The sequence below is a fragment of the Aythya ferina genome (assembly GCF_964211825.1).
Source record: "Aythya ferina genome assembly, chromosome: 9".
NCBI lineage: Eukaryota > Metazoa > Chordata > Aves > Anseriformes > Anatidae > Aythya > Aythya ferina.
The window spans coordinates 21,087,699-21,114,970 of record NC_140305.1 but is presented as its reverse complement, the minus strand read 5'-3'; the positions used below and the strand labels follow the sequence as shown (position 1 = coordinate 21,114,970).

Genomic DNA, 27,272 nt, shown 5'->3' with positions numbered 1-27,272 from the left:
GGCTTCCTCCTGGCTGTGGCCAGGGACAGGCTGCGCTCTCCTCCCTAAGGAAAATACAGCCATAGGTTGTTAAATACATACAGAAAACCCAGGTGAACAGTGACAGTACATACCCAGGCTCCCTCATGCCAGTTTTAACCTATAGTGAATGTGAGATAAGCTGAAATCCCCCAGAACGACTACATCAGGAGATTTAACTTACTGAAAAGCAGGCAAGCTGCTACCAGAAAAGCTTTCCTGCTGGTAGAGCTGCAAGTGGTACCACTTGTGTGCTACTGGGGGCTTGTGCATATGGATATCCATACCCCAGGAATGCAAAGTTGTCCCCCACTTTAAGCTGAGCTGGACTTTGTGGTGAACCACTGAGTCTTGGTTCACAGTGCCCCATCATGAAGTTGCTCTCCCCAGGGCAGGCTGCTCCGTTTCCTTGTCTGCTGATTCCCTTTGATCTCAGATATACCTTCTTCAGTCTGAGTTTTTTCATTTACACATAGGAGTAAGCAAATCAGGTATTTTTGTGCCAAAAGCACGTACGGTAGGGACTGTAGAATAATACCCTCTGTCTGTGATGTGTGACATGAGGAAGCTCAGCCTTTGCTCAAAGCCCCACAGCGTGTCCCATCAGCCTGCAAGGTGCCCCGGGTTTATCCCTGATGGGAAGGCTGAGCTGCAGTTAGCGCTTATTGCCCATTCTTGCCATGCTCTAACATCTCCTTTTGTCTGCTTAGCGTCTGGACGGAAGAGGCTCAGTGCTCGCTTCTCAACGCATCCATCACAGAAAGCTTCAACTGCTCATTTAGCTGCGGTCCAGACTGCTGGAAAATCTCTCAGTACCCCTGCCTCCAGGTGTACGTCAATCTCACCTCTTCCGGCCAGAAGCTTCTGCTCTACCACAACGAAGAAACAATGAAAATTAATTCTGAGGTAGGAGCGCAGAATGAAATTTCTTCCTAAGTGGGTTTCTGCAGGGCTGCTCGTTCTGTTATATCCATTCCCTGCTGTAAAGCGATATAACGCTTCCAGCTCCTGCTTCCCTGGTAAGCACAGAGCAGAGAAAGCAGAAATCAGAGCCCAGACAGAGAACAGCACATCCCACATGGGGTGGTGGTCCCAGGGGGGCAGGAGAATAGGAACGGCCTCATTTCTGCAGGGCCAGACAAGGCAGCAGAGGGAGATGAGAGCCCTGTGCCTGGCAGCAGACGTGGCTACGTCTGCATTTCTGGTGACAAACCCTGAGCCCTGGCAGTCTCTGCTGAGGTCAGCTGTGTTGCTGGGGCCATGGCACAGCACTTATCCCTGCCGGTGGTGCAAAGATGCTGAAAGTTTACAGAGGAGAGACTGTCAGGAGAAAAGACATAGCATAAAAATAAAAGACAGACTAAGAAGCCAGCCCATCTTTCTTGCACAATTTCCCCAATTCCAGACATTGAAACAAAAACATATTTCACAGAAGAATTCCTTTCTCTGCTTCAACGACTGCGAAACCCAGCGTGACTCAGCCCAGGTGGGACGGAGACAGCTCCCGCCTGGCGGCTGTGGTGAAGGCAGCGGATGCACGGCTGGCATCCCTCCGGCCACAAAGGCGAGGCTGGCAGGATGCCCTCTCCCCACCACCCCTTCCTTGCCCCTACAGCACCTGGGTACTGAGGTCTGCAGGCTGCAGTGAGCCGGGATGCAGCTCAGGCAGTGGGCGTGCAAGTGCCAGAGCTGCACTGACTGCTTTGCTACCCAAGGTCACCGAACCCCAAACTACAGGCGCTCGGCAAACTGCAGCCCGCAAAGGCTGAGCCCCATTGTCAGGCTGCTGACAACGTAACCTATTGTGTTTCTATTTATGGCAGCAGTTCGGTAGACCAAATTACTTCTGCATATTAAGATGAAGTGATATTAAAATGAGTCAAAGCACAGAGTAGTTGCACGGGGCCGGTTGTTCTGCTGGATAATTAGCTCCTGTGGCTGAGAGATGAAGTCCTCTGGATCTGAAGTGTGAAATGCAGGAGTGCTCCCCAGCCCAGTTTGGAGTCAGTGCAGAAATGAGGCACACTCAGCTCATTCCACGGCACTTGCAAACCAGGACAGACCCAAATTTCTGCTGGGGCAGAAGTAAAATCCAGTGATGCTCATGCTGTGATTTGGTTAAAACAGATCAGATCAGTCTCTGTGCTCCACTGGATTCAAATAAATCAGCAAGTTCAGCATAAATCTTCACTTTCTGTTATTGATTATTTTTATTTGCTGAAAACAGACTTTGAAATTCCCCCAGCCACCTCCTCTTCCTAATTTAATGTAGGCACGGTTAATACTCCTCCAGCCCAAGGTTGTTTTACAGGTTAAGCTCTGCTCTCGGGAGGATTCCCAGCTTTTCCTGATATGCTGCTGCTGACTATGTGACCTGAATCCAAATGCAATTTTGAATACAAGTTCTCAACAGCTGTAAACTACCTGGCTTGTTGTGCCTGGCTGGGATCAGCAGAGCCTCCAGGTTTCAGACCAGCACAGCCCATCTCAGCAGTGCTCCATACGTGTGATACCAAGTAGGCTGTTGGCAGTAGCTGCACCTGCTCGAGAGCCAAAATCTGGGGAGAGACGGTGCCTCCTGCTGCAGAAGTCAACTTCATTGACTTAAACGACACCACCTCCAGCTTGCCCAGAGATTTGCATGGTGTCCATCCCTGGAGATACTCACATGTGACTGGATAAGTCCCTGAGCAGCTCTTCATTGAGCAGAGCTTTGGACTGGACATGCCCCCAGGTAGACAGCCTGTACAGACTGACTGATCCTTTAAATTAGAAAAGTAGGGCTGGAAATATAAGTTTTCTTTATATCTTCCTAGGGCATGCTTCTTGTGATCAGATTGCAAGTAACACAAGAGCCACTTTTCTCATGTTGTGTCACAGAATCCTTACTGGAGGCAGAGACACAAAGTTTACTTCCATGTTTGCAGGTTCCCAGGTGTTCAACAATGCAGAAGTGTAATAAAACAGCATAGAGTTAGCAGGCTACATTCACAGATACAGAGTAAGTGATAGACACAAAACTCCCTGCCAGGCATTGGAGAAAACTAAATGGTGATCAAAACAAAGGAAACACTCCAAGCATCCCATTATCAGTGTCTGCCTTCTTGCCTGCCAGTCACCTACACAATGCTCAGGGGAACTGGGACAAGGCCACTAGCATGTGGAGTGAAGGGCACTGTATCTCGGAGAGCACACAGGAGGCTGTAGCACAGAGAGAGATGATTTTGGCACAAGGAGCCTGGGCTGAGAGACAAAACACATCAACCTCCCTTGCACAACTGACTTCCATGGCTTCGTATTTTCAAACCCTCTTGGCACAGTCAGCCCAACCAGCCCAATATGGCTGGTGGCTCGGGGACATCAGGCATCAGAGGCAGCAGCTCAAGTTCTGCTTCTGCATCAGGTCTCCTACAAAAGTGTCTGGAAAATAGTCCAGCTTGCAGGAAGCCAGGACTTGCAGAACCTCCCCACTGCACTCCTGAGGTGTTTCTGCAGACTTGGAGTCCAGTAATCTGTCATTGTTTGGGCTTTTATGTGACTGCTGTTTTCTGAGGGAAGAGCTTGGAAAAAGTGGCCAAGTCCTCACTCAATCTCTTCCTTCAGGACAGTAACAGTTGGGACTTCAAGAAACAAAAATACCTAGCACCAAATTTGAAAAAACAAACAAAACAACAACAAACACCCACCACCTAAACATCAGAGCTGGAAATACTGCTAAGACAGTGACAGCATATAATTCAGTAAAAGAAAATGAGGCACAGCTTCACTGAAAAATTTCCCCTACTTATTAGATTCTGATGTACTGAAGAGTCATAGGCAGTGGAAGATGGCTTGTGGCTTTGGAAATTTAAGACAAATCTGAACAGAGTGCAAGACAATATCCAGGGGGGAGCAGTCCTGTATCCACTGGGAAGATGGATGAGATATTACTGCTTTGATATTTTCCATCTCTAATTTCTAGAGCTCTATGAAATATTCATAATGGCAGGCTGACATGCTCTACCATTAATGCTCCAGTCTGCTAACGCCAGACAATCTTCCTGCCATGCTTCAAATCATATTCTGGGCTAATAAACCTGCCAATGAATCAATCAAATCCTGTTATGAGCTTAATCTTTTGATCATTATTAGGACTAGAGATTTGTCTCAGTATGTTATGAAAAGTCACAGCACAGTCATGAAAAAGAACTGAGGGACATTTGTAAAGTTTATACATTAAAACAATAAAAACCCATGGGTTGCATTATTTTAATCAAGATGTCTTTTCCGTTCAAAAAAATTTACTCCTTCTCATTAAATTATCTAAATTTAATTATCACCCCATACAAGTGAGACCAGCAGTGCAGCAGGGGAGCATGGTGGGACCCATGAGCAAATTAAGCAACAGCCCAAGGGCCACCCCAGCAGCCAGGCTGGTCTCCAGCAAGAGGCTGAAGGGAAGCCTTCTGCCACATTCCTAAGAAAATCCGTTTACTCTTAGACTTTCCATTTGTTCTTATCTGAGTCATTGTCCCTAAGGGAAGATTTGTATTAAGGTCTCTTTGGGGCCTTTCCCTCTGTGAGAGAACTCCTGTGCCTAAGATCATGTTGATCCAATGCAAGTGAGGTCCAATCTACCAGATTTGTATTTACAGCGAGCCAATTACCCATCTCACTGCAAGAATACACACACCACTTAAGATGAAGAGGTGCTTCATCAGTTCCATTTCTGCATGTGTAAATTAGCAATAATAATATATTCACCTATCCATGAGGCCGCTGTGCAGATTAAAGCACTAATGTTTGTACAGCACTTGGAGGAACTCCAATGGGAAATTCCTTAGATGTACATAACAGTGAGTTTTGTCTGGGATAGATGTATTACTGATTTAATAGCATTATGTTTCTTTTGAGAAGCATAATCATCTCTGAATTCTCCTGTTTGTCACCTGAAAACAGACATAGTATCTGGTTTGAAGATGCATTTTTCTCCCTCTGATTTCTTCCCAGTGTTCGTATATACCCAAGTGCGGCAAGAATTACGAAGAATCCCTGTCGCTGGTGAACGTTGTGATGGAAAACTTCCGAAAGTACCAACGCTTCTCCTGCTTCTATGACCCCGAAGGCTCTCAGAAGAATGTAATATTGACCAAACTATACAGCTCTAATGTACTGTTTCACTCCCTCTTCTGGCCCACCTGCATGATGATTGGTGGCGTTGCCATCGTCGCGATGGTAAAGCTGACTCAATACCTTTCCCTCCTCTGCGAGAGAATCCAAAGGATCAACAGATAAGAATGAAAACTTCAGAGATTCAATTACCGCTAAAATACTGTTTTCTCATTCTTCACCAAAGAACCTTAAGTTTGTAATGTGCAAGTCTGTTCTAAGTTCCTTACTATATTCTTATAAGTAGAGCAATAATGCAAAAGCTGTTCTATATGCAAACATGATGTAATATGCAGACAACCGAAAAAAATACTGTTTTGTGTTGACCGTCTATATGATCTTGTTTTATGCTGAGACTAGTACTTCTTTCCTTTCTACAGCCAAAATTGGGCTCAGTGTGACCATTTGCCAAGCTCAGTCAATTGACTTTTTCACTGGATTCTGGGGAAATTCACTCTGGACAAAGGGCAGCGAATGACTTGTGCATCACTGAGGTCTCACCTCTGGCTCAGTCCAATTCAATGGATTTGTGGTTTTGCTTTTTTATTATTGGCTGCAGGGGAAGAAAAAAAAAAAAAAAAAATAGAAACACCAGAGGTTTTTCTATTGTTAGGTGGCACAAAATGGACATATCTTAGGGACAGGGACAAGCATGCAGTATTAACAGCCTCCCTCAGTTCAGAAGTAAATTTTACCGTATGGTGTTTAAGGTCTTTTGCAAAACACTTTGTGGTTTTATTTTATTTAGTGCTATAATTTTCCTCTGTCTTACCAACAGCATCTTTGTTATCTGCAGAAGCTGTAGCCAAAAAAAAAAAAAAAAAAAACACACACAAAAAAAAAACACACAACAAAATCACCTTGTTCCATTTTCTACTCCAGTCTGAGCCCTATTGATGGAGATGGGACCAGAACACCTTATGTAAAGATTTATTACTCATTTGTCTTGTATTTGCTACCATATCACTGTAAAGAAAAAAAAAATAATAACACAATCAGCTATTTTTTCATTTTTTACTTCCAACTATTTTAGATTTTTTTACTTGATATATATACAGATATATATATATAAAGAAAAGCTATATTATATCTAGTTGTGTATTGGAACTTGATTATGGGGTGGTTTTTTTCTGTTTTTACCAATGAAAAAGTGAACAATATAACCTGTATTCATAACCTTCAGCCTTGGATAAGATCATAACATGGAGGAGTGGCACTGCAGGATCTTATCCAATATTCATGATGTTGTTGCAGTCAAAGGTCCCTATTGCTGCGACATCTGAAATGACAAAAATCTCATCCAATTCTATGGCTCAATTAATTGAATTGTTAGATAATAATCACAGTGCTTCTGGAAATCTCTCCTGACCTTAACGCAGAATGCAGTGCTGGCTGAAGTGAATTTTGATTTCAAATGCCCAGGTGAAATGATTTATTGGAAAAACTCAGATTCTGACTAATATGTTGTTCTGTCTGTCAGATATTTACTATAGGGATCCTGCCAGTCTAATTTCATGCACACTGTAGTCGCGATTTCCGCATAATATATTTTTATTCCCCTGTAGAAAACATTCCTTCTTATGTTATGTTTAAAGACACCTCTCATAGTTTCTCACTTTGTACTTAGCCTGAAGGACAAATGCAAGGCAACTCCTGTGAGCAGGCTGTGAACTCACTACCCAATGGTTCAAAGAATTCATTTACAGGCCTATTCAAACCAAGAAACTATCACTTTTTTTCCCTCAAAAAGACTGCAAAGAAAGTATTTTGCCTCATTCATCTATATATAAGTACCTTTCCGTAGCATAGCATTAACAATTTCAAGATGTTACAAAACTTTACAAGTCATGTAAGTGTAACATGAGCTGTGAAAAAAAAAAAAAAAAAAAAAAAAAAAAAAAAGAGTTCTCAGCAGTGAAAATGAAATTGCAATCTTGTAATCAGTAGTATAATTTTCCTTAGGTAAAATAATTCCTGGAGGGTGTGGGGTATAATCAGGGCTCCAAAAATATGTAATAAAAAATAAATTAAATCTTCCAGATTTCAATATCTTCTGCATTCAGACCTGGCTTGTTTCATTAGACTTTTGTCTGTAGCTCCTAGTGCCTTGAAATTAGGAGCACTGATGCAATGGGGAACTCAAAAAGGTTTCCTTGTAAAATGCTTTTTTGATCAACCCATGGGATTTTGCAGAAACCAAACGGGGACGCAGGGCCTGCTGCCTGGAGTCAGGCACTTGGTGTTACCACAAAACTTGAGTGGCCAAACTTGCAGGGTACAGGATGCGCCTAGGCCAGAACCTGCCAGCCACACTGCTGAGGCATCTTGGCCCATTTAGGTTCCCCTTCAAGCAGAGGGGTTTGCGACAGCCAGCGACAAAGCCACTCTCCTATCTCACGCGTGACACTTCAGCTGCCATGTTGGTGCCTTTCGGTGGCGGGGCCGGGACAGCTGATTGCTGCTGACACCCACACATCAGGCACTGCCTTTGACGTGTCATGCCAGCAGCGTTTCACCTGTAGATAAAGCATCCTGACGCTGTTGCTGTCTGTAATCATTTTGTTGACGTTAATAGAGAGATCTGTGGGGTAGTGAAATAACTTGAGTAATTGGATGGAGCAATGTAAAACAGTAATTTTAAAGGGAATTACCCACCTGATCACTGGCACAGTTAACCCCCCACTGAAGTGTTAGCACGGCAAGTGTAATTTTGACAACTCCTGCTGCCCCAAGGAGGTAGTGTTTCAGAGGGGATGTTTGCCTGTGCTTACTCTACCTCCATTTTAATATCCTTTTCAGCCCCTGCAAAATGAACTGATATTCTTGTAGAAAGCACAAATGATGAGAAAAATTCCCTATTTGCATAGCTCTGGGGTTAAAATTTAGTATTCATGCAACCCCACCATGTTTCTGAGGCTGGTTCTGACTCTCCCCAGCACAAATACCTCACCTCAGCATCCCGGCTGGGGCAGGAGGGAGCAGCCAGGGCTGCCAAACCCCTGAATGGAAAAGTGCCACAAGAAAACAGCAGCACAGTGTTAAAAGGCATTATGAGGCATCCCCGTGGGGTTTAAAGCATGCGTAATACTCCAGGTGCCACATTCGCATGGCCTTTTAATAGTTGTTATTTTCTTAATTAGATTATTTATGTCAGGTCTTATTTCTATCCTGGAATATCTAAATCTGAAGCTGAAGTGTGAACGTCCCTGCTGTAATTCTCTGAAACTTGGCACCTTGCAGCAGACCCAGTAAATGTCACCAGCTAGGACAACAGAGAGCGTATTTGGGTTTATCTTTTCTAATTGAGGAGACATCACTTTTATCTCACAAAATGTACCCAAAGCACAAGCAGTGGGAGTTGGAGGTGAATACAGAAAGGTGGAAAGAGCACTCAGGAAACAAGAGCTGCACATCTCGAGGAGCCACCAATGCAGTGATCTCAAACCTGGCACGAAGTCCGAAGCAAGGCTGGGGACACTGCTGCCTGCATGTCCCCACCTCGGGGCACTCTGCTCTTACAACACAGCCACGTTAAAGGCAACCAAAGACAAGCCCTGCAAGTGCAATGGGGAGGTTTCTCAGCCGGCACAGCAATATTTAGTTATATCAAAGTCTGTGTCCCCAACCCAAAGGCTGCTGCCATGACACAAGCCACAGCAAAGGTCAATAGAAGAAGACAGTGAGAAAGCACCGGCTGGTGTCAGCCTGGTCCAGGGGGACTCCAGCACCTGTTTTGCTATGACAGCTGAGACCTTACAGCATTACAACTGTGTTAGTATAACCTCTGGAGGGAATGGCAATTTGGGGGTAATAGCATCTTAAAAACTGGACAGCTGATTCCCTCCCTCATACAGTAATGCCCCTGTTAACACAGCTGTAGCTATTCAATGCAACTTTCCAGTCTCAGAATCCAAGCAGGAGAGCATCAGCTCTCCTTTAGCCCCTGTGCTGCTCATCATCTATCATAGATCTGGTGAAAGAAAAAACAAAAACACTTTTCTGCTTCACTGAGCACCCTGAGCATGTCATTTCCCAGCATCATGCAGTCTGCGGTGTACCCAATCATTTTACAACTGTGTACAAACTCTGCCAAGTTTTGGTTGTTGGGGAAAAAAGTAAAAAGGAGGGGGAAGTATCAATTATTTTGTTTCAATGTTTTGAAAACAAGATGTTCCCATTTTTCAGTTTGAGCTGATGTTGCCTGTTGAAAATCAAAAGGGGGGTAGTTTTCTTACTAGCGAAGCTTGAAAAATAAATATAATAGTTCCTCTGATGTGAAACAAAGCTATTGGCAATTGCTTGGTTCACTGAACAGTTTGGAGAATTTATTTTTTAGGTGCTGACTGGTGACATTTCTTTTCTTCTATTTTCCTCAACAGTCAGAGAGCCACAGGATCAGTCACATACACAGCCACCGGCAGCCCTGGTCATCCCAGAGAACATCAGTGATTGCAACCACAAGTAAAGCAAAGTGTCAGCCTCAGAGCCCCTAACAGCTAATAAACTAGAAGGCAAGGGGGAGGAGGAAAGCAGCATTTATCAGAGGTGCAGTGAGGGGCAGTGCTCCCAGGGCCAGCTCCCGGTACCAATGTCCCCAGCAACCTGTTAAGGTCTGATTTCAAAACTGGAAATGCTGCCAGATGAATTCACAGCATTTTTATTTTTTTTTAATGAATCAAATTTCTTCAAAATGTAATAAAAAAGTGTTATAAATAGCAGAACCCTCCCTACAAGCCTGCATACTTTTTATAGTTCTCCGTTTTCATCCGGGGAGCTGGTAGGTGAGTATATATTTAACTGAACTACATTTATTCAGGTGAGAATTTAGGGTATTTTATTGTAATATAAAAGATAAGAGATGCTTATTCCAAAATGCTCTACAAACTCTACAGAGCCAGCAATAGAGAAGTGAGGCCATTTCCAGGCAGAGCAGCAGCAAGTGACTCATAAAAACACTGAGGAGGCACAGGGAATGGGTCTTCTCATGCAAAGCACAGAAAGGGTTTGTTTACTTTGGAAGTTCCAGAAAAAGAAGTGAGAAATACAAGCATCCCCAGAAGGTGTGAAATATTTATGGACAGGTCAGGACTATGGGAGCAGATAAGAAAAGTTCACCCTGCACAGCAGGATCAGCTGCTGCTATAGGTGGCAAAGAATCTTTATGGCCTTTTTTCCCCCCAGAAACAGCTGCCATTTCCAATACATTTTGGGAAAACTGTTTAAAAAACAAAAACAAAAACCAAAAAAAAAAAAACAAAACACTAAGATGATGGTTTTGTCACTCAATTCTCCACAAACTAGTTCCAAATACAAAACAACATTTTGTTTCAAAACTTATATTAATTTGGTTTAGGGAAAAAAATGCACAAAGCTGAAACTAAAAAAAAAAATTAAAAATCTGAACCTGTAATAGAGTGATCAGCTACTATCCCACGGAGCTCTTTATATTGACTGCACTTCAATTTTTTCAGGTTTTTAGTTTTTAGGAAAAAAAATAAAATTCTAATTTTTCATGCCATATGCAGGATAGGAAAAAAATCACCTAAAATGTCATGGAATTGAAAAAAAGCTTCCCACACAGCTCAGGCTAAAATGTTCAAGAAAATAAAAAAGTCTCCTAGGGTAGATTTTCTAATATATCGTGCGATAATGTATATGAGAAAAAGTGGGAGGTTTCATCATCCCTCTTCTTAAAGTCTCCAACTTGGCTATTCTTTTGCATAACTGCAATTACTATTCTATTTTCAATTACAAAAGCCCTTTTTTTACCACCCAGCCACCTGCACGCAGCTCCAGATCACAGAGGATGGATTGTGCTGAGCCTGCTGCTCAGCTGCGGACTTGGAATAAAGCGGGCAAGAAGGAAGAAGGCTTTGAGACACTTCCACGTGGAAGGCACTCCTGATTTTAATCACCACGCACATAAGCTCTGTTACGTTCATCACAGATTAAGCAGGCAGCAAAGCATGACGACTACGCAGCAACACCTTTATCACTCCCCTTACAAGAGCAGGCTCGAAGTCATTAATACAGGCAGACAGCTGAACAATGCAACGGGAGCTAAAACCACAGAAGGCTGCAAAACTCAGTTTTGCCATATGCTCAAAGACGGGAGGGAAAGCAAGATAGTGGCAGCAGCAGAGCTCTTTGTCCCCCAGCACCCACTGCCTCCTGCCCTGCACCCTGCTCCAGGTACCAGACGTTATAGATGTTATATATTATCTCCTGCCCCGCAGTGAAACACAGTCCCAGTAACCTGCCACGAGCACTGTCATTGTGTAGTGTGTAAGCTACCTTTAAAAAGTCCCATCAGTCCAGGTTTCTATTAAAGAGCCTTTAGGAGAGAGTGGGAAAGCACACACAGAGAAAAACGCAGGTAACCAAAGTTGGTGACTAAGCTGGGTGCTGCAGCCTGACCAGCCGGGGCACACAGCCCTCAGTCTGGCCACTGCTATCCCCAGAGGCATGACCCAAGAACCACCCGAGCTGTAAAGCTGCTGCGAGCAGCTGGTTATTAATGCTGCTGATCCAGACACTAAACATTTTGAGTGTTCAGTATTGAGAAAACAGAGAAAAAATTCCAAGGCAAGACTACACAGTCTGGACATCTGACCTCCCTCTGCTGAGATCAGCAGCCAAGCTTCCACTGGTCGCAAACAAATCAGGATTCAAAAGCAGCCCAATGAATTAATCAATGCAGAAGGCAGGGACATGACCAGTGGTGGGACTGTCCTCCCTGCAGGTGCTCACAGCTTGCACTCACTCATACCTGACCTGGGACAGCATGGGGACTGTTCCTCCATGTCAGAAGTCTTTGTGCCAGGCAAACCTTAAAAGAAAAACCTAAAGGAAAATAAAAATGCTGCAGAAAAATGCAGTGGAAACATTTCCAGCATAACTCTACTGACCAAAAGGGTACCGCTTCTCCAAAGTCACTGTTGGCTTTTTCTCCTCAGCTTATCAAAGACAAGGGGTTGAAGACAGAAAACCTGTCTTCAGCTTGCCAAACCCATGACATTTAGCTGCTTTGGGGCCAAATATTTAAGCACTCAGATCCCCCAACAGCACACCCATGGGGTGAGCCCTGGGGCTCCACAATAAACCAGCAGACCTGAGTACTATCAGCTGGGTGGTGAGCAAGGAGGGAATGCAAGCGCTGCAAAACCCACACAAGGAACAGGGGAAGCTCTGGGTTTTGGGGGCAGTGGCACTGTGGGGCAGGCAGGTGAGTGCCCTGCAGCACAGGGCTTGGCTGGCAAGCAGGAGCCAGGTTAGAGGCCGTGATGGAGTTGGCTGCAGGCAAAGAATTTGACCAACCTTGTTCAAAAACCTGATTTTCTGCTAACACTCCATCACACTCCATTTTTCACTCCTTTAAGTCAGACACATCCTATTAAGGACACAGGCAGAGCTATCCAAAAGGCTTTCCCCGTGCTAAGGAGTATCAAAATTAGAACTGCCATTAGAGGGAATTCAGATACTCTCCTGTCAAAATTAGGAGGTCTGTACTCCATCAAAATTCCTCCTGAAGCTAAGGAAATTCTACTGGAGCAAAACCTTCATTCAGGGTCTTGTCTTACGCCTGTGTTTGATAGCCCTGTCTGCCAGCAGGAATTCGGGAGGCATGCGCTGCTTTTGATGTCCCCGTGTCCTGCCATTAGCCTGGTGCTGCCGAGCAGTCGCCTTAAGGAGGAAAACATCTGCAGTCCCAGATTTCTGCTGCTGTCGCTGGCAGTCCTTCATCTCGAGCCAATAACATTCTGGCCACAAATAGCAAATTAATGATCTAGGAAATTTGTTGTTCCCTCATATCCTTCCAGAGTCCCCTCCCACCACTTCTGGGCTCTCTCCCAGCGTGACTTGGCCATGCTGGTCAACACACGTAGGACAGCAGGAGAAGAAAAACCCAAGAGTCACCCACCTCCCATCTTAGGAGCCCTGTAGACAGAGTCAACATTAATTCAAACTGTGATGCTTGGACAAGGAGGCCTTGGTGTCACCTGTCCTTCAACCCTGGAGTCGGCCATTACCACGTGGCTTGCTATGGACCCATCACCACCGATGACTTGATGGTCCCCGAAGGAGATTAAGGAAGAAACTTCCAGGGCCCTCTCAAGCAGTCATTGACCACCAACCCTTCTGCTAGGCTGAAGCACATCCCCAGCCCACATCCTGCAGTCCCATGCCTGAAATAACCCTCAAACCAAGAGCAGTAAATGACAGCCCACCTTGGGCCAGGCACCTGGCACAGCTCCTCTGGAGCCAGGACAGCATTTCACAGCCACAAAAACAGATTTTCTTCCATCTCCTCTGCCTTCTTGGGGCTGCTAATCTAGCAGACCAGCAGCAGGAGCTAAGCAGCCCACAAACAGAGGGGTATAGCGGGCTGCACAATCCCTTCCATGCCTGTGTGGACATCTCGGTAGTGACCTTTATCACTCATGCACAGTATTTGCAGGAGCCGTGAACATGGCAATGATTTAATCACTGCCCCAAACTCACTACCATCCCATCCACCACAAAGGTTTTGTGCACACCCAGGGTGGGCTTGTCCTATTCTTCGTTATATGGCTGGAAATGTGCACCCTTGTCCTCTCCTCATGTTGCCTCAGCTGTTTAACAAGCTAGTCAAACAATTACTTCCAGACTTGGATAAAAATCTCCTGCCCTGACGATGTTAAATTATGTAGAACAAGATTATAATTACATCCAAAGAAAAAAAAAAAAAAAAAAAAGGCAACCCAAACCCTACATTTAAGGGAATATTATTCAGGTTGCAAAAGCAAGCTCTGAAAAGTTACAAAATGCCAGAAATAGAGCTGCCTGAATAGCCTTCCCGCAGCGCCGCGTGCACGTGCGCATTAGGATACAGCTCTAACTACACAGCGATGTGCCATTTTTTCCACAGGCCCCCTGGCCCTGCCCCAGATGAAAGACATTTAGTTAATGAGTCATTGTTCAACATCTTTTTTAACCCTTGTTGTTCAAGGTGTGCCCTCGGTGCCATCTAGCACTGCTGCCAAATGCTGCTCTGCCAGCAGAGCTGCCTGGATCCTTCTACAGAGCTCAAGGCAGCTCTGTCCAGAGACACCTGCGCAGCCCCCAAACGGCCCAGCTCAGAGGTGGACACCACAGACACATGGATTAAGCCATTCTCCTGGGGCAGAGCATCTGCAAAGTTAGCTCTGGCACCCAGAGTGGGGTCACAACCAAGCTACCACACAACAGGGACAGGAGAAGAGACTTCTGATGTCCTCTGGCAGAGAACACTGCCATGATGCCATGAGGGTGGTGAGCATTACAGTAAGGGAGGCTGATGAAGAGCCTTCCTTTCCCCAAAATCCTGTGGATCCTTCTCCTTCTTGACACCACCAAGACTCAGCGAAATGGCCAGGCTGGTGCAATACAAGCACTGGGCTCATCTCCAAAGGGGCAGTAGCCCAAGCAGGTCAGCTCCAAGCCAAAAGCAGCTTGATGGAAACATTTTGACAGCTCCAGATTGATTGTTTTCACACATTTCTGACCCCTGGGAAACAGGGCCAGTTTACTTCTAGATTTTTAGTCCATATTTTCTAAAGAAACAGGGAAGTGCTGCAGAACAAATGCCCCCACCAGCCCCAGCATATGGGCTGAGTTTACCCCCCAAAATCTCCTACTGCACCCCACAGACAAAGGTGTCCTGGTGAAGGCCAGTCAAACAAAATAATAACCTATCAACATACAGACTTTACAGCCACCAGAGCCCACGTTCCTCCAGTTCAGCCTGGCCTTACTCATAAGCCAGGCCAAAGATCAGGGTGTCAATCACTTGACAAGTTTGGAACTTCTCAAAACTAACCATCAGTGCCATAGAGTCCCATTCCTCTACTAGTACAGGCACAGAGGATTCTTCCCAAAAAAATCCCCCAGATAAGCCATGAGTGTCCACCAGGATTTGCTATCAGTTCTCAGGTTCTCAGCCACCAGCAGCCATGGTGCACAGCACCATGTTCTATCAAAATGTGGTGAAAAACGATAAGGCAATGCAAGTGAGGAGGAAATTAAGCAAAACTAATTGATTTACCTGGATTTTTCAAAATGTTTTTCCCCTGGTGACTATGGTGACTATTCATTCACAGACAGTGGAGACAGAGTCAGAGTCTTTCTCACTCATGTGCTTACTTTTAATGTCTCCACTTTTTTTTTTTTTTTTTTATCTTTTGGTTTGAATCTGGCAGAGCTCGTACTCAGTGACTCCAGAATAACTCCAGCATATGAAATATAAAAAATTAATGCAATCCCAAAGCATAACACATTTGCACTGTGTAACATCTCCTGTTCCTTAAGAAACAAATGAGCATATGCAAGTTTTGAAACCTTAAGAATTATGAACAGAAAAATAAAATATGAATTACATTAACCTACTCAATATTACTGGGTTCAATGGGAGATAAAACAGCCTCTCATTTCACTTTAGTGAGGACTGTACAGCCATTCAAGGCTTTTTGACATGTCCCCTGACTGTGAGATTCAGCCTGGACATGAGCTTCACTGTCCATGTGTAATTGCAATTGGGCTTGGAGTGCCTCAAGAGTACAGTCTCTAGGTTCACAGTTTACAGGACTGCTGCAAAGACATGAGCCTTTGGGCATGAAGTCATCTTCTGCTCTTGTTTGAGTGTGCTGAGCACAGGCAAGCCAAGGCATACAGAGCCAAAGCTACCTTACAGTTACCAAAGTCAGCATGAGCCCCAGGAGTGAATCGATGGCTTGTTTTCTAGGGAAAAATCACGTCTGCAGCCGGGGCACAGGGCCATGACAGGCAGGGATAGGCTGATATTTCTGGATGCTTTTCTCCAGGGCCAAATCCCTACAGGATAGGGAACTGAGCAGGGTACAGCCACAAAAACTTTATGATCCAGTCACAAGGAAGAAATTTTAAGCCAAGGACACATACAGGGTATGCAGGGATGTGCTGTTGTGCATGGTGTGGTTGGAGCAACACAAGGAGAAGGGGAAGATATTTGCTTGGGGAATTTTTCATTCCCTTTTTATTTTTGAGCTCTGGGTGTGATGCTATTTGTCATCTCTCTGCGATCCGTCTGTACAGCATTCATCTTCTCATCAGTGATGAAAGACAGCACCCTTAAGGACACTGCTGGCCTTTTAATTGAACTGTTTAAACTGATAAATTCAGCCGGGAGAAAATACCTTCAGAAGTGATTTTATTTAATAAAGAGAGCACATCTTTCAGGCCACCTCCAGTCTTAAGCAGTGAGTGCTAAGACAGAGCTGTTCTCCTCTTCAGCAGCACTTCTGCAGGGCTAAGGGCAGCAAGTGAAAGAAGAGGGGACCAGCGATGCCTTGAACCAGTGCTCCAGAGATGGAGCTGCACGCCTGGATGTTCAGATGGTCTCTTTTAAGGTGTTCTGGCATAAAGATAGCCTTTAAAATTATAGTGTTTTCTTGCATAAGTATAGCCCATAAATGCATATGCTTGTACTTGTGGGTGGAATGTCCTTCTCGAACAAATTTGGGGACTGACTTTTGGCTCTGCAGGTCAGGCTTGCAGGTCAGGCTTGCAGAAGAGGTTTGCAGCTCATCATGATGCAGCTGAAAAAATGCTCCTTTTGCAGGGTGCTTTCTGGAAAAAGGGGTAATAAAACGTTCCAAGTTTAATGCAGCCCTGGTTTGGGCCAAGTTTTGGTTTTAGTGTGCTATAACATCCAAAGTCCAACCCCTCTCCTGCTGCCACCAGCTGTGCCCCCGGGGCTGGTTGCTGCCGAGGGGCTCACCAGGCAGCAGCCCTTGCATACACATTCTTTGGCAGTGAATAATTGAAGTCCAGGCTTTTCCAGCCCACCCTGCCAACCAAGGCTGTTCTGTGCTTTTGGGACAGGCAGCAGCACTCTCCAGCACAGTTTATCTTTGAGTTTTAAATTACTGTGCAAGTTGGCAGGACCCACGTTTAGCTGGGGTCTGTGGGACCAGCCTCAGCAAAACACACGTGAACTTCAGAGCTCTACAAAATGTTGTATTGAATCCTGTTTTCTCTTTGCTATTTTATCCCATGAGATGATCTTCCCTATAGATTTTCTTATCTTTTTCTCTGTATTTCCTTCAGTGGTACTAAGTTCTCAGCATTCCCCAGCCCAGACCTGATTTGCAGGAATGCCAGCTTCCATAGAAAAACTCTGCCTTGCTCTGGCATAGGAAAAACCCTTCACATTCCAGCCAGACCCAATACTGTTAACAGAGGAATGCTAAAATATTGAAGTACATGAATCTCAATCAACCTGAAGTAAAAAATGAAGTCCCTGCAGGAGCAGTACACTTTCCTCCTCAAAAAGCAGCTGATTAGCAAGGTTAATTGGGTACCTGCCAGCAGCAGTCAGCACGTCCAAGCCAATTTGCCTGTGCCTTGTAAGGGATGAGTGCCGACAACAGCATCCTCACTATCCTTGGGTGTCTAAGCACATAGCAGCAGGTACAGGCTCCAGGTCTGCTAGGCTGGATGGTGAATTTGTGAGATCTGGTGCTGAGGTCAGGCAATTCAGCTCACAGCTGACCTGCCCAAGCCACACCAGTGCCACCCAAGCACCATGCCTTGCATCCCCCTCTGCCCATACCAAGCCTCAATGGACCACTTGAGTTTGAAATTTAAAGTAATTTCTTACTTTCATTCTTTTTTTGTTGTTGTTGTAAACAAATAATTCCTGCCACCCTAGAAAGGCAAAACAATAGATGGCAGGAAAGGATTGCCTGAAAACACATTCTTAAAATATCCTTAGAATCATAGAATCAGATACATCTAGGTTGGAAAAGACCTTCCAGATCAAGTCCAACCATCAACCTGAGCTTCCAAGTCCCATCACTAAGCCATGTCCCTTAGTGCCACCCTATGTGCTGTGTGATGATCTGATCCATAACCTTCCCTGGCACTGAGGTCAGACTATCCTTATAAATAATAGAAGTGCAAGTTGGGTGACTCCCAACACAGATACAGCATTAGATTGGGCTAGAGCTGCTATTCAGGATGCAAGCCAGGCTCTACCCTTCACTAAATAAGTTGTCACAAGACTGGGATAAAATGGGGCACCCAGAAAGAGAAGCTGAGACAGAGGTGAGCTTCTCTTAGCTACTCCTAGCCAACACCACCACCTGTATTGGCATTTGCTGCTGAGGCAGGGCCTCCATGCTGTTGTGTGAGCTGGGAGCCGTGCCCACAAGTCAGGGTTGCTCCCAGGGCAGTGAGACACGGCTACCTTGCTGCTGCCATGCCCTCAGTGCTGCAGATGGGCTGCCTCATTGCTCAGCTCCAAGGTCCCTGTGTGGGAGAAGCTCCTGGCCTTGAATCTGTACACCTCAGCCAACTTATCAAAAGTGTACAAGATGTTTAGGTCATTAAGCAGCAATAGAGAATAATGGAAAAAACAAGCCTGCACGTCACCACTATTAACTGCAGTGCGCTGAGTAGCATCAAGTTTCTGAACAGAATGCTGCATAGCAAAGCCAACGGAAGCGTGAAGAGTGGAGAGACTAAGGTCACCAGGAAGGGGAGAACAGAGCTGGCCTGTTGTTCAAAGCCAGCAAGCATACAGGGTCTCTGCTGCAGCCTCTGCTCACTTACCAGCCATTTGGGGCAAATTTAGTGCGGGGGAATTCAAAGCCCAAACAGCACCCAGGGCCCCAGTGCCCTGTGAGGTCAGAGGGGGTATCCCAGGGCAGCCCCTTGTTCTCAACCAGACACAGCCGCAGTCCTTTGTGAGTACAGGCTGCCAAGCTCATCCTATGAAAAAGCAGAGGTGACTTGGGAGGAATGACCCAGATCATTTGCATCTGCAAAATTTAGCCTGCAGCAGTGCACGCACTTGCTGCACATATTCAGCAAAGCTTGACCTCTCCCTCCTGCAGCCCCAAAGCACCACAAGGCCTCCCAGCCATCACAGCACTGGTCACAGTGGGGCAGCAGCTCCAGGGAGGGTGGCAGCAGCTGTATCTTGTACATCTTGTACAGAGCCCAGTGCACAGGAGCTGACTGGCCACTGAAACAAAGCAGGCAAAGTCTTTACATCTCCTGCCTGGGTGAGAGGTTTTGCGTTGTGCTTGGGGCTGCGCAATCAGCGTCAGCTAGCACTAGTGCTGACTGAGAAAATAAGCCTCTTTTCCTACACGAAACTGCAGAAAAAATTTCTTCTCAGAAGAAGTCTTAAAAAATTCATACCTTGTTTTTTTCATACCCTTTTCATAAACTGAAAGCACAAGCAGGTTTGGACAATGGCTCAAAGGTAAACTGACTTAGTACGCAAAATGAAAACAGAATCAAAATATGGTTATTTCCTGTAAAGTTTTAATTAAATAGAAAAAACATCTGGCAGGGAAAAAAAAAAAAAAAAAAAGATGGTCTCAAATGAGGTATCTCTTCTGCCCAGGATGCTGCAAGGCTTTGTCATAGCCAAGTTAGCTTCAAAATTGTTCTATGCTGGGAAAGGAATAAGGGTGACATTGCTAAGGCCTTGAAGTAGATGGCTGAGAGCTCTAGGGGCCTAACCATGGCCTTGGCACCTCAGGTCCTACACCCATCACTGCCCTTATCCTCCCATTGCCCCCCATGCCATGGGCCCCGAGGTCCCTGAGCTGCTGCACGAAGGCAGCAGCACAGCACTGAAGGGTTAACACGAACATTTGGATGTTTATTTTAAGAAGAGCGTAAAGCCCTGACAGGCCATAATTACAGTGTTGATAAGCAGAGAAAGAATATTTGATGTTTCAAATATCACATGACTAATTGGTGCTGGAACAGCTGTGCGTGTAATTTGGGTGATGTGTGTGGCGTGCAGAGGCGGGGAGGAGCAGGCCTTCCTGCAGCACGGCCACATGGGGTGGCTTTGCCCATGCTACATCATCAAGCTGAATCGATAGGAGAATAAAGCAATAAATGCCCACTTGTATTCTTTGGCCATCTCCTAGAATGGACTTCTAACCATAGTATTATGGTACTCCACACACAGACGTACAGACGTTGATATTTTTCAGAAATTGGGAATGACAAAATTTGGAGAGGCCTCAGGGTTGTGGAGGGTAAGGTGGAAGGCAGGTTTCTCCTGTTGCAAAACCCACCTTGGTTTCCTCATCAGCACACTGAATTTTATTTTTTCACAGCTAAAAATAGTAGATAGAGGGTGATGGCCCTAGCCCTGCTTCTTCTGGTGTCCTAGGAGAAAAGAGCTCCAGAAACAGCCACCACCAAGCCTAGAGGGAAGGGGACAAACCCCATGTCATTGCCTGACTTCATGGGTCCTTCACAGTGGATTGCTTTAAGTCAAGAGGGACTTCATCACTGGTTCCTCCTGAATCTTTCTGCACTAGGGGTGTCTCTCCACCCCCATCCAGCTGGAACGATAAATGCATGAAGAGTTCAAGCTATTTTTATTTTAGAAAGGAATGAATATTTCATTGTTGTGATTCTCTTTTCCTCTTCCTTCTCCCACTGACATTGTCTCTCCAGATTTCCTCCTTGGGAAAGGGCTCTCCACACAGCTTGCAGAAGTGATAGGAAATACATAAGCTTCTCTATCATACATTGCATAAAGACTTTTTTTTCACTCTGTAGTCCATGGGGGATTGTGAACTATTTTTAAACCAGAGCTTGGTGCGATAAGAGCTTTTAATTACTAGATAAAATGTGTGCATCAAGGTATGGAGTTTGATTTTTTTTAAGCTTCTTTAAGGAAAAGTGCACTGGGCTATGACTGCTCATACCAAAAGTTCCTGACACTCACTGGTGGGAGATATTTTCCTCACAAAAAGGGGAGACGATGCCAGAGGACAATCTGAAGGGCTAAGCACCTGGCCAAGGCCTGGCTGGGATGGGGCCAGTAACTTCCCCTAGGAAGCTGACCACAGCCCAACATCCACTGCAGCATGTTTGCTGATGCCTCAGCCTCCCAGTACTGACCAGAGGGCCCAGTTCACAACTGGATTTTGGAAACAGCTCCCAGACCTCCTCCAAAGGCAAACCTGACTCTTCTCAGACCTGCATACCAATGGAGTGAGTGGGGCATACACAGCACCATCACCTCCAGCAGACACTTTCTCCAGGTTGACCTGGTCACCCACTGGCACCTCTATACACCTACATCTCAGATGTCATTCTGACAAAAGATACATCCCTCACACATTTAGGGCTGTCAGTCCACCCATACAGCTCTAGAAGTGCCATATTCTGCTCATAACAGTTGGACACAGCCAGATCCACCTCAAAAAAGACAGCTTACTGAAAGGTTGTAACCCATCCACAACTTCCTTCACTGTGAGCAGATCTGAATTGCTAAGGAGCAGCTGTGCAACACCCAGCCACCTGCCAGGCTTTACCATCCTCATCCCAAGCCTTCAGTAATTGCTGACAGAGTTAAATTGGTTGTCTATAGACTAGAACTATAACAACTGGTGAAGAAATTTATAGCTTTCCCTTGAAGCACTGTCAGAAGACCTGTTCCACCAGCAACCTGCTCTCTAATAGCAATCATAGCATAATAGCATTAAAATCATTAAGTAAAGCATATTTAGGTCTCTGAACTCACAGAGGCTTGCCATAGCATGGTACCTACCTGAGAAGCACTTCTAGGAAGTAGGAAGCAAACAACATGCTGCAACCTAGACTAAAACCTTCTAAAGAAAGCATAGCTGTAACTCCAGCACTTTTAAAGCATGAGACACTGGGTGCATTAATAGGCACTAATTATCCTTATCAGCCCCATCTGAGACCCTCACCCCATGCACCCCAACCATTGGCCCAGAAGCTGCATGGGTTCTGGCCTTGCACTTGTGCTTATTTGCTTCTGGCCCTGGCTGGTGGTTGAGGATTTTTGGCCTTGCCACAGACCTTCTGCTAGGGCCTGGTGTTATCCCCATGGCTAAAGTATTGTTTCTCACCCAGGGGACTGCCATCTTCAAGCTCATCCCCGTCCCACCCTGGAGGTAGTGTTGGGGTTATGGTTTTACCTCTTCCTTTTTGCAGAGCTCAGTGCTTTACTCTAATTGTGTTTTGGCTGGAGGCTACAGAAGAAGGAAATGATTATGGGTTTTACTATCTCTTAGAATTCAGCACAAGAATCCCAGAGCAGCTGTGGCTGAGATGAAGAAGTATTTATATTGCTCTTTTTCTATCACAGGTGTTTCTCTTCTACTGTAATAAAGATTCACTCGCATTACACTAATATATGTGTACATTGATTAAGTGTACTGACACCTGGTCCCAAAACCAATAGGAAAAACAACTTGCACGTCATTCTCTATTCAGATATTTATAAAGCCTCTGTATTTGATGGATGATATCATTTTTGTATCTATGTCATATGCAGCAGTGGTTCTTACTCCACAAATAACATTGCATCATATTTTCACCAGTAACTCTCTAGGAGGTAAGCGTGGAGGTCTTTACATAGAACCTAGCAGACAAAAAAAAATAAAAAAATAAAAAAGATGCCATTTCCTGTAATCTTTTTCTTCCCCTTTTGGCAATGGGACACATAATGCTATACCCGCTACATAATTTCTTTGCATATAAAGACAATAATTATTTTAGGAATCATTCTGGAGTTAATCCACTATGACCGAAGGTGAGATAATTTAGGACTTCATTTAAAATCCACTAATATTGATTTCTGACTGCTTCTCCTCCCACAAGGCTACAAATCAGGAACGCTGTCAGGCTCTGGAAGCATGGCCCTGTGCCAGCTCCTCTCCCAGCCCTCAGTGCCACCATGGGCCAGGCAGCATCCCTGAGCCTTTCATCTGCACTGTGGTCCCCTCTGCAGGCCTGGGGGACAATCGACCAAGTGGCTGCTAGTCTGGCCGTTTGTCTTGATCCATAGATATGGATTATATCAATTTTACTCATGTTAAAGGACTGCCAGAACTCCCTGGGGCTGAGGCTGTTCGATCAGTTTGTTTTTCCTCCTTCCTCACTTGCAAAGTGATGTTGCTGCTCAAGGTTTTGAGGGCACATGCATCTCAGCTCCTCGCTCTGGAGGTGACAGCCACCACTGAGGCACTCTGGTGCCACCAAGGTTCTGGCTGTGCCTGGACGTTGCTGGGATACCCCAATCTTCCCCTGGTGTTACCTCCTGGGAGGGAAATCTGACTAATGCAAGAAGGGAGCACATCCCTTGGTGAGAGGCTCATAGAAATGAGCATCAAAGTACCTCTGGGGTGCTGAGCTCCCAGTGCCACATCTGGGGGGTATCCCTGAGCACTAAGAGGCCCTTCCCAGACCTGTTCATGGAAGCCAGGTGCTGGCTTATGTGAGTAGTCAGCAGAGGCTGTGGGCCCAAGAAGTATAGCAGGGCTTTATTCTGAACCCTAAATAAGCATCCTTACTAAACAAACCCTTCTCAAACCATAAACCCACTGCGATGGGGCAGGGCTCAAGGCCAGGGTTAGACTGGATTAGCAGCAGGGCTGCTCCTCCCCGGCTTTGATTTAAGTCACCAAAGTTTGTTCAAGTTATAAAAACCAAGCTCAGGATGGTGTAGGAAAAAAACTAGACTGGAGACACAAAACAAGCATCTTGAAAGCAGAATGAATTTTAACTGCAGCTGATGATCCAACTTTCAAGCAGACAAATTATTTTGTGAAAAGACTGGTACAGCCAAGCTCCTTTTCAATTACAGAAAGCTAACTCAATCAGCTCCTATTCTTTTTAAATAGATCTGGTGGGTTTAAATGAATGTGCATAATATGTGGTCCATTTATTTCCAAGAATATTGCAGTGAAAGTTGCTTTATGGTTTCACTGAAAAAAAAAAAAAAATCCTGAGTGAAGAAAAAAAGAATCAATAGAAAGTATCCACCTTCCTTTAAAAAAAAAAAAAAAAAAAAAAAAAGGCTTTTTTTACTTAAAACTCAATCACTTCACAGTGGCACTGTTAGTGAACTTGATTAAGACACTTCCAGTGTTTGTATAGGGGCTTTCTTCAATCACCTTTGCAGAAATTTCTATTCCTCAAGCCACGGGGTTATCTGCAGACTAGAAGGGATTTCTGGAGTGAATCACAAAGCTGAAGCTCATCTTTGCAAAGCAAGGGTGATGGCTTTTTTCCTGGTGGTTGGGGTAGGAGAATGAACGTCCTTGTTGCCTGTATTGCAGCACCATGGGGCACCAGCTCCCCAGGATGTTCTCCCCCAGTATGGCCAATATGTATTTGTATGGTTGAATTGGGAAGACTGGCCAGCCCAGTCCAGCCTGTGGCCTTGCTGAGCACGCTGTAACACCTCAATTTTGAGGTATTCACTGAGGTTTGAGGGTTTTGTGGGTCCAGCAAATCTAGCTGTTGAAGTGTTGGTGTGACTCCTGATGCAAGGAATGCAGTGGGGTCCTTAGAGCAGAACAGTCAGGCTGGAATAATCCACTTGGTCTCTCTTGATTAAGTGTTTTGCTTTAGTCAGGCAAGTAAAAGAGGCCCCGATGGTTTCTGCAGCATCTGTCATAATAACACCGGGCAACACGTTTGTTTTCAGGATCTAAGAACGAGCCACCAGCACTTTGGGATGTGGGGTCCTGATCAGCAGAAAGCCAAAGGCTCGGCCAGCGCTCAGCCCTCTCAAGGACTGCCGGGCTCAGCCACGGCTAGCGGTGTGCGCCTCACCAGTTCTCAGCATTAGAGCATTAGCAGCTGGTTCTGCTTGCTTTCGGAAACAAGATAGGACATGAAATGCACGTTTCTGGCATTTATATGAAGCCGTTCGCTCTCCTGTACGTACCAGCTTGCATAGCAGGGCTCCTTGTAAAGGGCTGGGCTATGCGGAGGTGCAGAGCAGTTGTAAAGCGAGGTGATGCTTTTTTCTGCGGGTAGTAGCTGTTTTTCTGAGACAAGGGAAGAAACAGTGAGAGCGCCAAACAGTCTTTGCTTGCAGTGAGCCTGGCATTATCTTTGAGCCATGCCTGGCTGTACAGACTGATTGGGAAACGTCATGCAAGAGCAAAAGCACCTGTTCATTCCCTCTGTCCTGTTCCAAATGATGATAGGTGAGCCAGATGGGTGCAAGAACAGCAGTGTTTTTGCAGCAGACCGACTCTTCTCACAATGCTTTCAATTGTTCAAAGAAAGTCACAAGTAACTTCAGGTCAAATGTTTGAAGGGAAATATTTTGTTTTAGTTCTGAAATTTCCTTTAAAACAAACAAACCAACCCAAAAAAAAAAAAAAAAAAAAAAAGACACTAAGTACTCAGTATTAAAAAAAAAAAAAATTAATGGTTTGATACAGCATTTTTCATTCACTTTTGTCAGTGTTAGGGATGAGGTCAAAAGAGAAGCACAAAGATGTAAATAATTTTCCGAGGTGATCTGCACACCTGACAGCAAAGCTGGATATATAACTCAGACCACTCAAGTCTCTGTCTCTATGTAAGTCAGTTGTCCACAATATACAGCATGTAGCTCTAATTAAATACTGCTCCCCAGCTATTTTTGAATGAAGATGTAATTGTTCTTTTCAGTAACAAGCACCTCATATATCTGGTAGATAAAACTATCACTGGGGTTGGGTGATGGTAGGTATCTCAGATTAATTATCAGCTAACTTGGAGATTAATACAGGAAAATGTCTACACTAGCCTTAAAAATGTGTGACTACTTTACATTAATTGACGGTCAATTAAATTTGAGCTAAAAAGTGCCCAGAGTGGACACACTCAGAGGAAAAGAACTGACTCTGCTGTATGCTGTATATGCTAATTTAAAATCACTGCAATAGTAATTTCAAAGCTAGTTTTTTTCCAACATGATGGAGGATTAATCTTCATTCACATTCCAAGGGGGATAGATACATTGCTATTAAACATAGCCATTTTTCCATTTTCTAAGCTTTAAAAGTAAGTTATGGCTTTTTTTTTTCTTTTTTCTTCTTTTTCCTTTTTTCTGTCAGAATATGTATCACAATTTTGTTTAAGTGACTGCTCCTTAAAATTCTCCTTTGGAGACTTCCTGCTGTAACCACACTGCAAGGGAGGAATCCCCCCTCCCTCCCTGCTGTGTCCCACTCCTTACCTGCAGGAGGCCAGGAATCCCCCAGGTTTCAGGAGGAAGCTCCTTTCTCTCCAATGCTGCTGCTGCTGCTCCCAAGGATGAAGCACCTAGAGCCCATTTTCTCATTTTGCTCAGAAAATTGAAAGTCTCAGTGGATAAAAAGTGTGAAATAGGAATTAACTGCCAAAGAGAGAGAACTGCATATATTTTATTGCAAGAACTTTCCTTGGGACATTAAGGGTATTTGCTTCACTGTGAATTGTTATTATGTACAACACGTGGATTTCTTTCAGACCCTTTTCTTCATTCTTTACCTCAAAAAAGAGAAGAGTTAACAATTCTCAGGGAATTAGGGATTCACTTTGTGGTGTCTGAAATAAATGTAAATTGAAATCGGTGCTTCAGGTGCTGAGGTGAGGTTCTGAAGTTTTCTATGATGTGAAGCAAAGAAAGAGCTGAAAAAGCATGAAGATACTCATCAAAACGCTCCATTTTAGCTGCGTGGATTTTTCTATTTTCAAAAAGCAGTCGAGGTGAGACTATCATAGCAGTTAGGAAAATGAGGTTTTGTTGAGCAGGCACATCTAGATAAATGGCACCCTGCTGCGAGATGTGAATGAATCAGGAATACAGCAGAGGGGGAGATGGGGCGCCCCATGGTGCCAGCAAGGGGGGGCCCTGCTCCCCATCCCTGCCCCATGCACCCCATCTCCTGTAGCATCATGGCAAGAGTTCGCTCCAACAGACTGGCAAGATGTGTAGGTGAAGTGGTGCTTGGTGCCATGCTAATACCTCATGGCAGCTAATGTTCTCCGTCCTGCAGGCAAAATCCTGGTTCCATGTTTGCCCCTGCATCCAAACAGGTAAAAAATACACATTCAAAGGTCACTTCTCCAAGTGGACAGTTGCTATCCTTGTCAGGAAGGTCTTGCTGCCAACTCAGAGAAAGGAAAGGGAAGGAAGAGGCAAAATACATAGCTCTGGGGTTTAAGCAGTAGTCGCCCTAGCTCCAGCACTAACCTCCCCTGGGACCCAGGGCAAAGCACACATTTCTGTGCACCTTGGTACCTCATTGTACCGGGTTGTTGTCAAACTGAAT

General features: G+C 45.0%; 1 protein-coding gene and 1 long non-coding RNA gene across 10 annotated transcripts in view; one reads left to right on the top strand and one right to left on the bottom strand.

Moving 5' to 3' along the window:
* Window positions 1-7,215, top strand: part of KCNMB2 (potassium calcium-activated channel subfamily M regulatory beta subunit 2) — a 130,647-nt gene extending 123,432 nt beyond the window's left edge. For all 9 annotated transcript variants that reach the window (XM_084528817.1, XM_084528815.1, XM_084528812.1 and 6 more), the window contains 2 exons: window positions 729-924; window positions 5,008-7,215. In XM_084528817.1, coding sequence (XP_084384943.1) covers window positions 729-924; window positions 5,008-5,292 — 481 coding nt within the window. In that variant the 3' untranslated portion in view covers window positions 5,293-7,215. The remainder of the gene's footprint in view (window positions 1-728; window positions 925-5,007) is intronic.
* Window positions 1-22,094, bottom strand: part of LOC311441127 — a 30,007-nt gene extending 7,913 nt beyond the window's left edge. The window contains exon 1 of the long non-coding RNA XR_014695810.1: window positions 21,755-22,094. This is a non-coding gene — a long non-coding RNA (uncharacterized lncRNA). The remainder of the gene's footprint in view (window positions 1-21,754) is intronic.
* Between the last annotated feature and the right edge of the window lie 5,178 nt (window positions 22,095-27,272).